This window comes from Pseudophryne corroboree, chromosome 2 (genome assembly GCF_028390025.1).
Source record: "Pseudophryne corroboree isolate aPseCor3 chromosome 2, aPseCor3.hap2, whole genome shotgun sequence".
NCBI classification, from domain to species: Eukaryota; Metazoa; Chordata; class Amphibia; order Anura; family Myobatrachidae; genus Pseudophryne; species Pseudophryne corroboree.
In genome coordinates, this window is record NC_086445.1 from 482,099,535 (window position 1) to 482,112,044 (window position 12,510).

At 46.5% G+C, this 12,510-nt stretch overlaps 1 protein-coding gene across 7 annotated transcripts in view; it reads left to right on the top strand.

Moving 5' to 3' along the window:
* Positions 1-12,510, top strand: part of LOC135029617 (multidrug and toxin extrusion protein 2-like) — a 486,356-nt gene that overhangs the window by 400,188 nt on the left and 73,658 nt on the right. For all 7 annotated transcript variants that reach the window (XR_010225784.1, XM_063953866.1, XM_063953871.1 and 4 more), the window contains one exon: positions 5,443-5,518. Coding sequence is in view for 6 of the 7 variants with exons in the window: in XM_063953866.1 (XP_063809936.1) it covers positions 5,443-5,518 (76 nt within the window). In the remaining variant the exon portion in view is untranslated. The remainder of the gene's footprint in view (positions 1-5,442; positions 5,519-12,510) is intronic.

A 12,510-nucleotide genomic window follows, 5' to 3' on the forward strand; every position in this document is an offset into this window, starting at 1 on the left:
GACACGGATACCGACTCTGATTCAGGGGACGGTGATGGTGATATATGGGGGGGGGGAAGGCATCCCTTGCTAAGGGAGTGCAACTCAAGATTGAGGCTATTAGGCCTGTTTTAAACACCTGGGAAAATCCGGAGAAAAAGTTTCAAATCCCTAAAAGGGTTCTCATTGCTTTTCCTTTCCCTGAGGAGGATAGGAAAAAGTGGGAAAACCCGCCGGTCCTAGACGCTTCTGTCGCTAGGTTGCCTAAAAAAGTGGTTTTACCTGTCCCTGGGTCCACCGCTTTAAAAAAGCCGGCTGACCGCAAGATTGAGACTACACTCAAATCTTTATACACAGCAAATGGCGTAGCTTTAAGACATGGTTACATTTAAGACATGTAGGCATGTTTACACTGAAAAAGAGGAGATTAAGAGGGGACATGATCAACATTTACAAATATATAAGGGGACAATATACAGATCTTGCGCAGGACCTGTTTTTGGTTAGATCAACACAGAGAACTCGTGGACACTCGCTCAGGTTAGAGGAGAGGAGATTCCGCACAATACGTCGTAAAGACTTTTTTACGGTAAGGACGATACGTGTTTGGAATTCCCTGCCTGAGGGAGTTGTAATGGCCGACTCAGTCAACATCTTTAAGAATGGGTTAGATAAATTCCTAATGGATAATGATATCCAAGGTTACGGGGCATAGTCACGCACTATGGTTATTATAAAAAAGAGGGGTAAAATGTAACGACAGTCATCAACTTCAGTCAAAATTTTATACAAAATAATCGTGCATAGGAGACCACAAATAGGTTGAACTCGATGGACAATTGTCTTTTTTCAACCTTAGATACTATGTTACCCACTATTGCTTGTGTATGGATTTCTAAAGCCATTGTAAAGTGGTCAGGCACTTTACTACAGGATTTAGATTCTATGGATAGAAGTGACATTGAATTATTTTTACGTCACATACAGGATTCTGCAGGTTTCATGGTGGAAGCCATGAAAGACCTTGGATATCTGAACGCGAGAGCTTCTTCCATGGCTGTCTCAGCACGCAGAGGACTCTGGCTGCGTCAGTGGTCTGCGGATGCGGAATCCAAGAAGAGTGTAGAGAACCTACCCTTCACAGGTCAGGCTCTGTTTGGGGAAGCATTAGATGCATGGATATCCATGGCAACTGCGGGTAAGTCATCTTTTCTTCCCTCTGCTACACCACAGACTAAGAAATCATATCCTATGTCTGCGATGCAGTGCTTTCGGACTGCACCCACAGATTCCCAGGAACAGAAGCCTGGTTCTGCTTCCTCAAAATCCTCAGCATGCCGGTGGACCTCCCACCCTGTAAATCGGGCAGGGGGGAGCAAGACTAAGAAACTTCAGTCATGTCTGGGCGTCCTCAGGCCTGGATCCCTGGGTACAAGATATTGTTACCCAAGGGTACAGACTGGAGTTTCAAGAACTCCCACCTCACAGATTCTTCAAATCAGGCTTGCCAGCTTTGCTGACAGAAAGTGCTATCCTACAGGATGCCATTCAAAAATTGCTAAGGTCAAATGTCATTGTTTCAGTTCCACCTCACCTACACCACAAGGGTTATTACTCAAACCTGTTTGTGGTTCCCGAAACCGGATGGTTCGGTAAGACCGATATTAAACCTAAAGTCATTGAACCCCTACTTGAGGGAATGAAATTCAAGATGGAGTCTCTGAGAGCGATGATCTCAGGTCTGGAGGAGGGGGAATTCCTGGTATCCCTGGATATCAAGGATGCGTACCTTCACATTCCGATCTGGCCGCTTCACCAGACTTATCTCAGATTTGCTCTGCTGGACTGTCACTATCAGTTTCAGGCGCTGCCGTTTGGCCTCTCCATGATGCTACTCCTCCGCAAGCAGGGTGTGAACATAATTCCTTATCTGGACGACCTGCTGATAAAAGTGTGTTCCAGGGAGAAGCTGTTACAGAGCGTTCCTCTCTCAACTCAACTGCTCCAGGATCATGGGTGGATTCTGAACCTTCCAAAGTCGCATTTGGAGCCGACAAGGAGACTGTCTATCCTGGGGATTATCCTCGACATGGAAGTACAGAGGGTGTTTCTACCGGGAGAAAGAGCTGGTGATACAAGCAATGCTCTGGGAGGTCTTGAAGCCAACCCGGGTATCGGTTCATCAGTGCATTCGCCTTCTGGGGAAGATGGTTGCCTCCTACGAGGCTCTACAGTATGGAAGATTTCATGCACGGTCCTTCCAACTGGATCTCCTGGACAAATGGTCGGGATCTCATCTTCACATGCACCAGAGGATACGTCTGTCTCCAAAAGCCAGAATCTCGCTCCTCTAGTGGCTGCAAACCTCTCACCTACTAGAGGGCTGCAGGTTCGGGATTCAGAATTAGATCCTCCTAACCATGGATGCAAGTCTCAGAGGTTGGGGAGCAGTCACACAAGGGGAAAACTTCCAGGGAAGGTGGTCAAGTCTTGAATGCATCCTTCCAATAAACATTCTGGAACTAAGAGCCATGTACAACGCTCTTCTACGAGTGGCACATCAGTCCATTCAGGTTCAGTCGGACACTGTAACGACAGTGGCCTACATAAACTGACAAGGCAGAATGAAGAGCAGAGCTGCAGTGTCAGAGGTAACAAGAATCATCCTCTGGGCGGAAAGACACGTGGTGGCGCTGTCAGCAATCTTCATTCCGGGAGTGGACAACTGGGAAGCGGACTTCCTCAGCAGACATCTCTATCCAGAAGAGTGGGGCCTTCACCCAGAGGTGTTTGCTGCAGTGACAAGTCTTTGGGGCATACCTCAAATAGACATGATGGCCTCACGCCTCAACAAGAAGCTTCGACGGTACTGTTCCAGGTCGAGGGATCCACAAGCAGTGGCAGTGGACGCCCTGGTAGCTCCGTGGGTGTTCAAGTCAGTGTATGTGTTCCCTCCACTTCCACTCATCCCAAGGATTCTCAAACTAATCAAAGAACAAGAGTTCAGGCGATCCTCATTGTTCCAGACTGGCCAAGATGGGCTTGGCACGCGGATCTTCTGGAGTTACTGCTGGAAGATCCGAGGCCTCTTCCTCTTCGAGAGGACCTTCTGCAACTTGGACCGTTTGCTTATCAAGACTTACTGTGGCTACGTTTGACGGCATGGATCTTAGCTCAGAAGGGCATTCCGAACAAGGTTATTCCTACCCTGATACAGGCTAGGAAAGGAGTAACGGATTTCGGACTTGTCCATTTTCTTCCAGAAACAATTGTCTGCCCTCCCTGAGATTCTGCACATCTAACCTCCCTTTGTGCCTCCTACGGCACCTTGGGATCTCAACGTGGTGCTGCAGTTCCTGCAATCGGATTGGTTTGAGCCTTTACAGGAGGTTGAGGTCAAGTTTCTTACTTGGAAGGCTGTCACACTATTGGCATTGGCATCTGCTAGACGTTTGTCAGAATTGGGGGCATTGTCCTGCAAGAGCTCCTATTTGATATTTCATGAAGATAGAGCTGAGCTCAGGACGCGTCAGCACTCTCTCCCGAAGGTTGTGTCGGCTTTTCATATCAACCAACCTATTGTGGTGCCAGTGGCTACTGACTCCTCAATCACCTCAAAGTCCTTGTATGTTGTGTGGGCTTTGAAGATTTATGTGAAGAGAACACACATTGTCCTTTATGATCCCAAAACGGTTGGGTGGCCTGCTTCTAAGCAGATGATTTCTCGCTGGATCAGGTGTACTATCCAGCATGCTTATTCTATGGCAGGCTTGCCGTGTCCAAAATCTGTTAAGGCCCAATCTACTCGTAAATTGGGTTCTTCCTGGGCGGCTGCCCGGAGTGTCTCGGCTTTACAACTTTGCCGAGCAGCAACTTGGTCAGGGTCGAACACGTTTGCTAAGTTCTACAAGTTTGATACTTTGGCCTCTGAGGACCTAAAGCTTGGTCAATCGGTTCTACAGGAGCCTCCGCGCTCTCCCTCCTGTACTGGGAGCTTTGGTACATCCCCATGGTACTAATGTGGACCCAAGCATCCTCTAGGATGTAAGAGAAAATAGGAGTTTAATTACCTACCGGTAAATCCTTTTCTCGTAGTCCATAGAGGATGCTGGGCGCCCGCCCAGCGCTTCGTTTTCCTGCAGTTGTCACTTGGTTAAGTACTGCCTTGTTACTTGGTTAAGTACTGCATTGTTACTTGGTTAAGTACTGTTGTTCAGCCGTTGCTGACTTATTTCAAGCTGGTTGGCTTGGATTTCTGGTGTGAGCTGGTGTGAATCTCACCACTATCTGTGTATTTCCTCCTCTCGAAGTATGTCCGTCTCCTCGGGCACAGTTTCTAGACTGAGTCTGGTAGGAGGGGCATAGAGGGAGGAGCCAGCCCACACTATTAATCTCTTAAAGTGCCCATGGCTCCCAAGGGACCCGTCTATACCCCCATGGTACTAATGTAGACCCCAGCATCCTCTACGGACTATGAGAAAAGGATTTACCGGTAGGTAATTAAAATCCTATTTTCTGTCCAAACATGTGGTGACTGTATTAGGGTCTCTGGGTGGGTCCTCATCTCTCTGTCTAGCACCACTAGAGCATAGAAGCAGCAGCGGAGTGGAGGCTGAAGGCACGACCAGGATGGATGACAGCTGCAGGGAAACTGGTATGACCTTTCCACTGATACTCTACTACTAGTGGCGTACCACACATCTCCGATGTTTATCTATCTGCACATGCCGATTTTGTCTGCGACGATGGTTATAGTGCCCCCATGATTGTTGTGGCCATTTGGGGTTGAGGAAGGAGCATACAATGGCCTGTGTTCCAGAATACGGAGATGTTGTTCCTATTTTGTGGGTGTGCAGGGGCCAGTTGGACGCATCTTCACTGGCCCCGATAGCGTGAAAACACTGGCAATCCTGAATAACCTGAGGGTTACTCAAATGACTAATGTTAACGCAGATAAAGTTATGGGGCATCCTGGGATACAACAGGGGATCAGAGAACTCGGCAGGAGGTGTCTATTTACACAAGACACCTCAAGCAGCATTAGCATATTTTAGCACAGCCGCTATACAGTAGTCCTTCTGACGAGAAACACTGTAATAATAAACTATTATTATTATTATTATTATTATTATTGCCATTGCTTGCTATGGAAGGGGAGCATTGAAGCAAAAGGAAACTACCCTGGAGGAAGTACTGATCAGCATGTGACCTAACAGAAGGGAAGTAATGGCTTTTGCATAAAGCACACGCTGCCACTCCCCATGCAAAGCGAGCCAAGAACATTTTCATTTCTGTTTTAAACATACATAATGAGTTTTCACCAAAATTAGCAGGTTTTTGATAATATTATAGAGCTATGCAATAAATTTAATTTCATGATGTCTATGTATGGATAATATAATGTGTTTAGAGAGTAAAAAGTACCATTGATATTCCTTTCTAATTCAGTTTTCTGTTTCATAGGGTTTTGTGCTTTGCTGACTAGTTCTCTGATGGCTGCACTGAAAAATGTGATTGCCTATATTTTTACCAATGACAGGTTTGTACATTTGTATTGCTAAAGAGAACGTGTGTTTGGGCCTGATTCTGAGTTGGCCATGGCTGCGTCCTTATGCTAATGCAGTAACAAAGCTCTTCCCTGGTGTACATCCATGTGTCCGAATGTGCATGGACTGAGACACCCACTGTTAGTGTCTGTAGATACTGAAATACCGCTTTGTGTATCTGTAGGCATATCATTGTCAGCCCCATCTAAACTTAACACGTACCCTATGGCAGATGCAGTTTAACTGTCTGAGTATGGCTTCCTATGTGAGCAGCTGTGTGTCTCTGCATGCAACTGCTTTCAGTGACAAGCCTGTGACACTCCCATTATATACATTAACTCTGTGTGTCTTTTTAACCACCCGCGTTACCTCCCAGTCACTGACTAGGAACAGTAACACCCCTTACATTCTTCAACTCCGTACGTACAAAATTGGGGTGCATGCGCGGCGTAACTCAGACATGGTAAAACGAAGAAGCATTGCTCATACACGTGAATACCAGACTAGCGTCTGACTAAGAATCAACCCACTAGTGTGACTTTTTACATAATCAGTTCCATCACTAAATAGTAAAATTATAACAAAACATGCAAACACAAATAAATTGTTGATTGGGCACAGTAATGGCTAATGCTTAAAATATATAAATATTAGCCAGACTCTCTCCACACAGCTCCCTGGCGCCCTGTTCCCCAACCTGTGAGGTCACATGAGGGGCAGAACGAGGTCCACAAGGTGTGTGGAGAGCTGCCCGAACTACACAATGCAGAGTGTGTGCCTGGAGCATCTAAGCATGCACCCTGATAGCCGTATGCATGTGGCAGTGATGATGTCACCCTGGGGGGCATGCACCCTTTGTGACGGCACTGCCTGCACACCCCTTATATGGTTTTGTTTATGAAGTGCATATATTCGGTGCAAGGTGTAATAATAAGAATTTACTTACCGATAATTCTATTTCTCGGAGTCCGTAGTGGATGCTGGGGTTCCTGAAAGGACCATGGGGAATAGCGGCTCCGCAGGAGACAGGGCACAAAAAAGTAAAGCTTTACTAGGTCAGGTGGTGTGCACTGGCTCCTCCCCCCATGACCCTCCTCCAGACTCCAGTTAGGTACTGTGCCCGGACGAGCATACACAATAAGGGAGGCATTTTGAATCCCGGGTAAGACTCATACCAGCCACACCAATCACACCGTACAACTTGTGATCTAAACCCAGTTAACAGTATGACAACAGAAAGGGCCTCTTAAAGATGGCTCCTTAACAATAACCCGAATTAGTTAACAATAACTATGTACAAGTATTGCAGATAATCCGCACTTGGGATGGGCGCCCAGCATCCACTACGGACTCCGAGAAATAGAATTATCGGTAAGTAAATTCTTATTTTCTCTATCGTCCTAAGTGGATGCTGGGGTTCCTGAAAGGACCATGGGGATTATACCAAAGCTCCCAAACGGGCGGGAGAGTGCGGATGACTCTGCAGCACCGAATGAGAGAACTCCAGGTCCTCCTTTGCCAGGGTATCAAATTTGTAAAATTTTACAAACGTGTTCTCCCCCGACCACGTAGCTGCTCGGCAGAGTTGTAATGCCGAGACCCCTCGGGCAGCCGCCCAAGATGAGCCCACCTTCCTTGTGGAGTGGGCTTTTACAGTTTTAGGCTGTGGCAGGCCTGCCACAGAATGTGCAAGTTGAATTGTGTTACAAATCCAACGAGCAATCGACTGCTTAGAAGCAGGTGCGCCCAACTTGTTGGGTGCATACAATATAAACAGCGAGTCAGATTTTCTGACTCCAGCCGTCCTTGCAATGTATATTTTTAAGGCTCTGACAACGTCCAACAACTTGGAGTCCTCCAAGTCGCTAGTGGCCGCAGGCACCACAATAGGTTGGTTCAGATGAAATGCTGATACCACTTTAGGGAGAAAATGTGGACGAGTCCGCAGTTCTGCCCTATCCGAATGGAAGATTAGATAAGGACTTTTATAAGATAAAGCCGCCAATTCAGATACTCTCCTGGCAGAGGCCAGGGCTAGTAACATAGTCACTTTCAATGTGAGATATTTCAAATCCACCTTTTTCAATGGTTCAAACCAATGGGATTTGAGGAAATCTAAAACTACATTTAGATCCCACGGTGCCACCGGAGGCACCACAGGAGGCTGTATATGCAGTACTCCCTTGACAAAAGTCTGGACCTCAGGGACAGAGGCCAATTCTTTTTGGAAGAATATTGACAGGGCCGAAATTTGAACCTTAATGGATCCCAATTTGAGACCCATAGATAATCCTGATTGCAGGAAATGTAGGAAACGACCCAGTTGGAATTCCTCCGTCGGAACCTTCCGATCCTCGCACCACGCTACATATTTTCGCCAAATGCGGTGATAATGTTTCACGGTGACTTCCTTCCGTGCCTTAATCAAGGTAGGAATGACTTCTTCTGGAATGCCTTTCCCTTTTAGGATCTGGCGTTCAACCGCCATGCCGTCAAACGCAGCCGCGGTAAGTCTTGAAAAAGACAGGGACCCTGCTGTAGCAGGTCCCTTCTCAGAGGTAGAGGCCACGGTTCGTCCGTGAGCATCTCTTGAAGTTCCGGATACCAAGTCCTTCTCGGCCAATCCGGAACCACTAGTATTGTTCTTACTCTTCTTTGCCGTATGATCTTCAATACCTTTGGTATGAGCGGCAGAGGAGGAAACACATACACTGACTGGTACACCCAAGGAGTTACCAGTGCGTCCACAGCTATTGCCTGTGGATCTCTTGACCTGGCGCAATATTTGTCCAGTTTCTTGTTGAGGCGAGACGCCATCATGTCTACAATTGGTCTTTCCCAACGGTCTATTAACATGTTGAAGACTTCTGGATGTAGACCCCACTCTCCCGGATGAAGATCGTGTCTGCTGAGGAAGTCTGCTTCCCAGTTGTCCACGCCCGGGATGAACACTGCTGACAGTGCTATCACGTGATTCTCCGCCCAGCGAAGAATCTTGGCAGCTTCTGCCATTGCACTCCTGCTTCTTGTGCCGCCCTGCCTGTTTACATGGGCGACCGCCGTGATGTTGTCCGACTGAATCAACACCGGCTTTCCTTGCAGGAGAAGTTCCGCCTGGCTTAGAGCATTGTAGATTGCTCTTAGTTCCAGAATGTTTATGTGAAGAGACTTTTCCAGACTCGTCCATACTCCCTGGAAGTTTCTTCCTTGTGTGACTGCTCCCCAGCCTCTCAGGCTGGCGTCCGTGGTCACCAGGATCCAATCCTGAATGCCGAATCTGCGGCCTTCTAATAGGTGAGCCTTCTGCAACCACCACAGAAGTGACACCCTTGTCTTTGGTGACAGGGTTATTCGCAGGTGCATCTGCAGATGCGACCCTGACCATTTGTCCAACAGATCCCTTTGGAATATTCTTGCATGGAATCTGCCGAATGGAATTGCTTCGTAAGAAGCCACCATTTTTCCCAGGACTCTTGTGCATTGATGTACTGACACTTTTCCTGGTTTTAGGAGGTTCCTGACCAGATCGGATAACTCCTTGGCTTTTTCCTCTGGAAGGAAAACCTTTTTCTGAACCGTGTCCAGAATCATTCCTAGGAACAGCAGACGAGTTGTCGGGATTAAATGGGATTTTGGAATATTCAGAATCCACCCGTGTTGTCTTAGCACCTCTTGAGATAGTGCTAAAGCTGTCTCCAGCTGTTCTCTGGACCTTGCCCTTATTAGGAGATCGTCCAAGTATGGGATAACTAATACGCCTTTTCTTCGAAGAAGAATCATCATCTCGGCCATTACCTTGGTAAAGACCCGAGGCGCCGTGGACAATCCGAACGGCAGCGTCTGAAACTGATAGTGACAGTTTTGAACAATGAACCTGAGGTACCCCTGGCTCTAAGCAGCTCTTTAGGAGAGCCACCTAGATTGCACCCTTCTCGTTCGGGCACAAAATCTAACTGGAGTCTGGAGGAGGGTCATGGGGGGAGGAGCCAGTGCACACCACCTGACCTAGTAAAGCTTTACTTTTTTGTGCCCTGTCTCCTGCGGAGCCGCTATTCCCCATGGTCCTTTCAGGAACCCCAGCATCCACTTAGGACGATAGAGAAATAAGCTTTCACCTACATTTCTGGTACATCTCTTGTATATATAAATCAATATGGCAGCAAATATGAGCAGAACTTTTTAACAGACTGAGTAGAGAAGATGATTAGCATGAGGGCATCTCTTACAAAGGGGGTAATTCTGAGTTGATCGCAGCAGGATTTTTGTTAGCAGTTGAGCAAAACCATGTGCACTGCAGGGGAGGCAAATATAGCATGTGCAGAGAGAGTTAGATTTGGGTGTGGTGTGTTCAATCTGCAATCTAAATTGCAGTGTAAAAATAAAGCAGTATTTACCCTGCACAGAAACAAAATAACCCACCCAAATCTAACTCTCTCTGCACATGTTATATCTGCCCCCCCTGCAGTGCACATGGTTTTGCTCAACTGCTAACAAAAATCCTGCTGCGATCAACTTGGAATTACCCCCAAAGTACAAAATATATGCACCAGTGTGTCTAGGTTTGCGGAACAGTGGAAAATGCAATTCAGTATTATTACTGAAATTAAACAAAATGGTGAAGAGTGTGATATATTTTGTTGACATTTATTATGTCATAATTAGAATATTGACAAAACTTCCCTCATGGTCTAGTGGTGATTTACCTGGTCCAGCAAGCGGTGATTGTAGACACTGGGTTTCATGGTATCCACTTTTGATATGGTGGAATGCGCCCAATTCCACTTACAGGCCTCTCCAAAGCCTGATACTGGTCAGGTGGAACGGACTTCCCCAAAAGATCAAATCCCAGACAGTGGTCCTGCCTCAAGAGGTTCTGGTGTCTCTCTTGTGGTGGCTACAAACCTCCAACCTGGACGACGGTCATCCATTCTGGGTTCCAGATTGGGTGCTTCTCACCACAGATGCCAGCCTCCAAGGGTGGAGAGTTGTCATGAGCAGTCACTCCTTTTAGGGCCATTGGACCCCAGCAGAAAGGAACCTTCCTTTGGTGTCACTGTGGGGATTTCAGCCTGGATAGTGGATATTTTACAGTATCTGCAAAGAAGTTTGCAAACTCATTGCATCTTGACTGGGATAGGGTTTCGTCAGGCTGCAGGCATGCTGGTTTGGAAAGCATCTCCACTGTACAGAAAATCTGAGCTGGCCTATTTTTTGCTGCCATAATCTCATTTGAAAGGAACTGTTTTCTTGCGGATGATTGTTGATTGATATTTTCAATGTGTTTTATTAGATTAAATTTATCCTCTACCAGGTTTGTCTGCTTCCATCGTCTTTCAAGTCTACGACCCCTTTTAAGATCACGAATACTGTTGTCAAACCAAAGTGCTTGACGGTGTGGTTTGCAGGGTCGTTTACGCACAGGTGCGATAGTATCCATTGCAGCTGTCACATCCCTGTTATAATAATGAACTAGGGAACAAGGATCTTCAAAGGACCCTATTACTGCAGAGAGGTCCAAGTTGGGATACGATCGTTGGGTCGACACAGCTTAAGTCGACAGTGATTAGGTCGACCACTGAAGGTCGAAATGGTCAATAGGTCGATATGGTCATTAGGTCGACGTGTACTAGGTTGACAAGTCAAAAGGTCGATATGAGTTTTTCACATTTTTTTCTCTTAAATTTTTGTATTTTTCCATACTTGACGGTCCACGTGGACTATGATTGGAACGGTAACCTGTGCCGAGCGAAGCATGGAGAGCCATGCTAGGGGACACGGTGCACTATTTGGGGTTCCCCATCACTTTACGAAGAAAACGACACCAAAAACAGTCCAAAAACTCATGTCGACCTTTTCACCTGTCAACTTAGTATGTCGACCTAATTTCCATGTCGACCTAGTGCATGTCGATCTAATGCCCATGTTGACCTCCAGTGGTCGACCTAGTGACTGTCGACCTAAGTTGAGTCGACCCAATGACCCATAGCCTCCAAGTTAGCTGCAAGAGCCTGAAGAGTCATACTCTTCCTTAGACGATACCTGGTCAATTCCATGGGCAAAGATCTATTTTGAGGGGTTGTGACTAAGAACCATATTGAGCTGTCGTCTGACCATGTGACTGGGTTTATTTTTAGGTCAGAGACTTCTAATCCAATCTGGAAGACAAGATTAAGACTGTGACCACTTTTTTTTTCATCAATAGTTTCTTTTTGCAAGGGGATGGGGTACAGAAAGAAAGAAGGAAGGGGCGGGGGGGGGGGGGTACAAAGAACCAAGGGCACGGGATGTAAACATGCAAATATCAAAATTGTCAGTAGTTAAATATAACAATCCAATATAGATACAATAGGAAAAATACAAAGTCATCTTGGAAAAAGGTACAGATAAAGATAAACACGGGTCAAACATGAAAACATATCAATAAACAGGTAATCAATAATAGACACAGGGCTAGTAAGGCACAGGCGGTGCACAGAGCGGAAGTATAAGCCGAGTCAGTTAGGGGGAAGGCGAAACACCCCCTCCAGCAGTGACGTAGTCATGCCATGCTCTCCATTTCACCATTGGAGAGGAGGCCGCAGAAGAGTAAGGCATGAACTCAGTTTCCATAGTTAAATGGAATTGAATTTTGTTGGTGACTAGTGATAGAGGAGGGGGAGAAGCTTGTTTCCAACTTTGGGCCAATGCAGCCCTGGCAGCTATACAAATATGCCCCACCAGATATCTCTGATGAGGTGGTATCTCAGCAGGAAAAATGTGGAGCAGGGCCATGGCCGGAGAGGGGGTGAGGGACAGGTGTAAGACCGAATTAATCAAAGCAAATATCTCGCTCCAGAAATGTCGAAGGGAAGGACAGGACCAGAAAATATTGAAAATATGGCCTATTTCCCCACAGTTACGCCAGCAATATTTAGAACAAGACTGCCAGAATGAGTGTAGCCTATCCGGTGTTAAATATAGTCTATTAAGGAGTTTGATATGCATC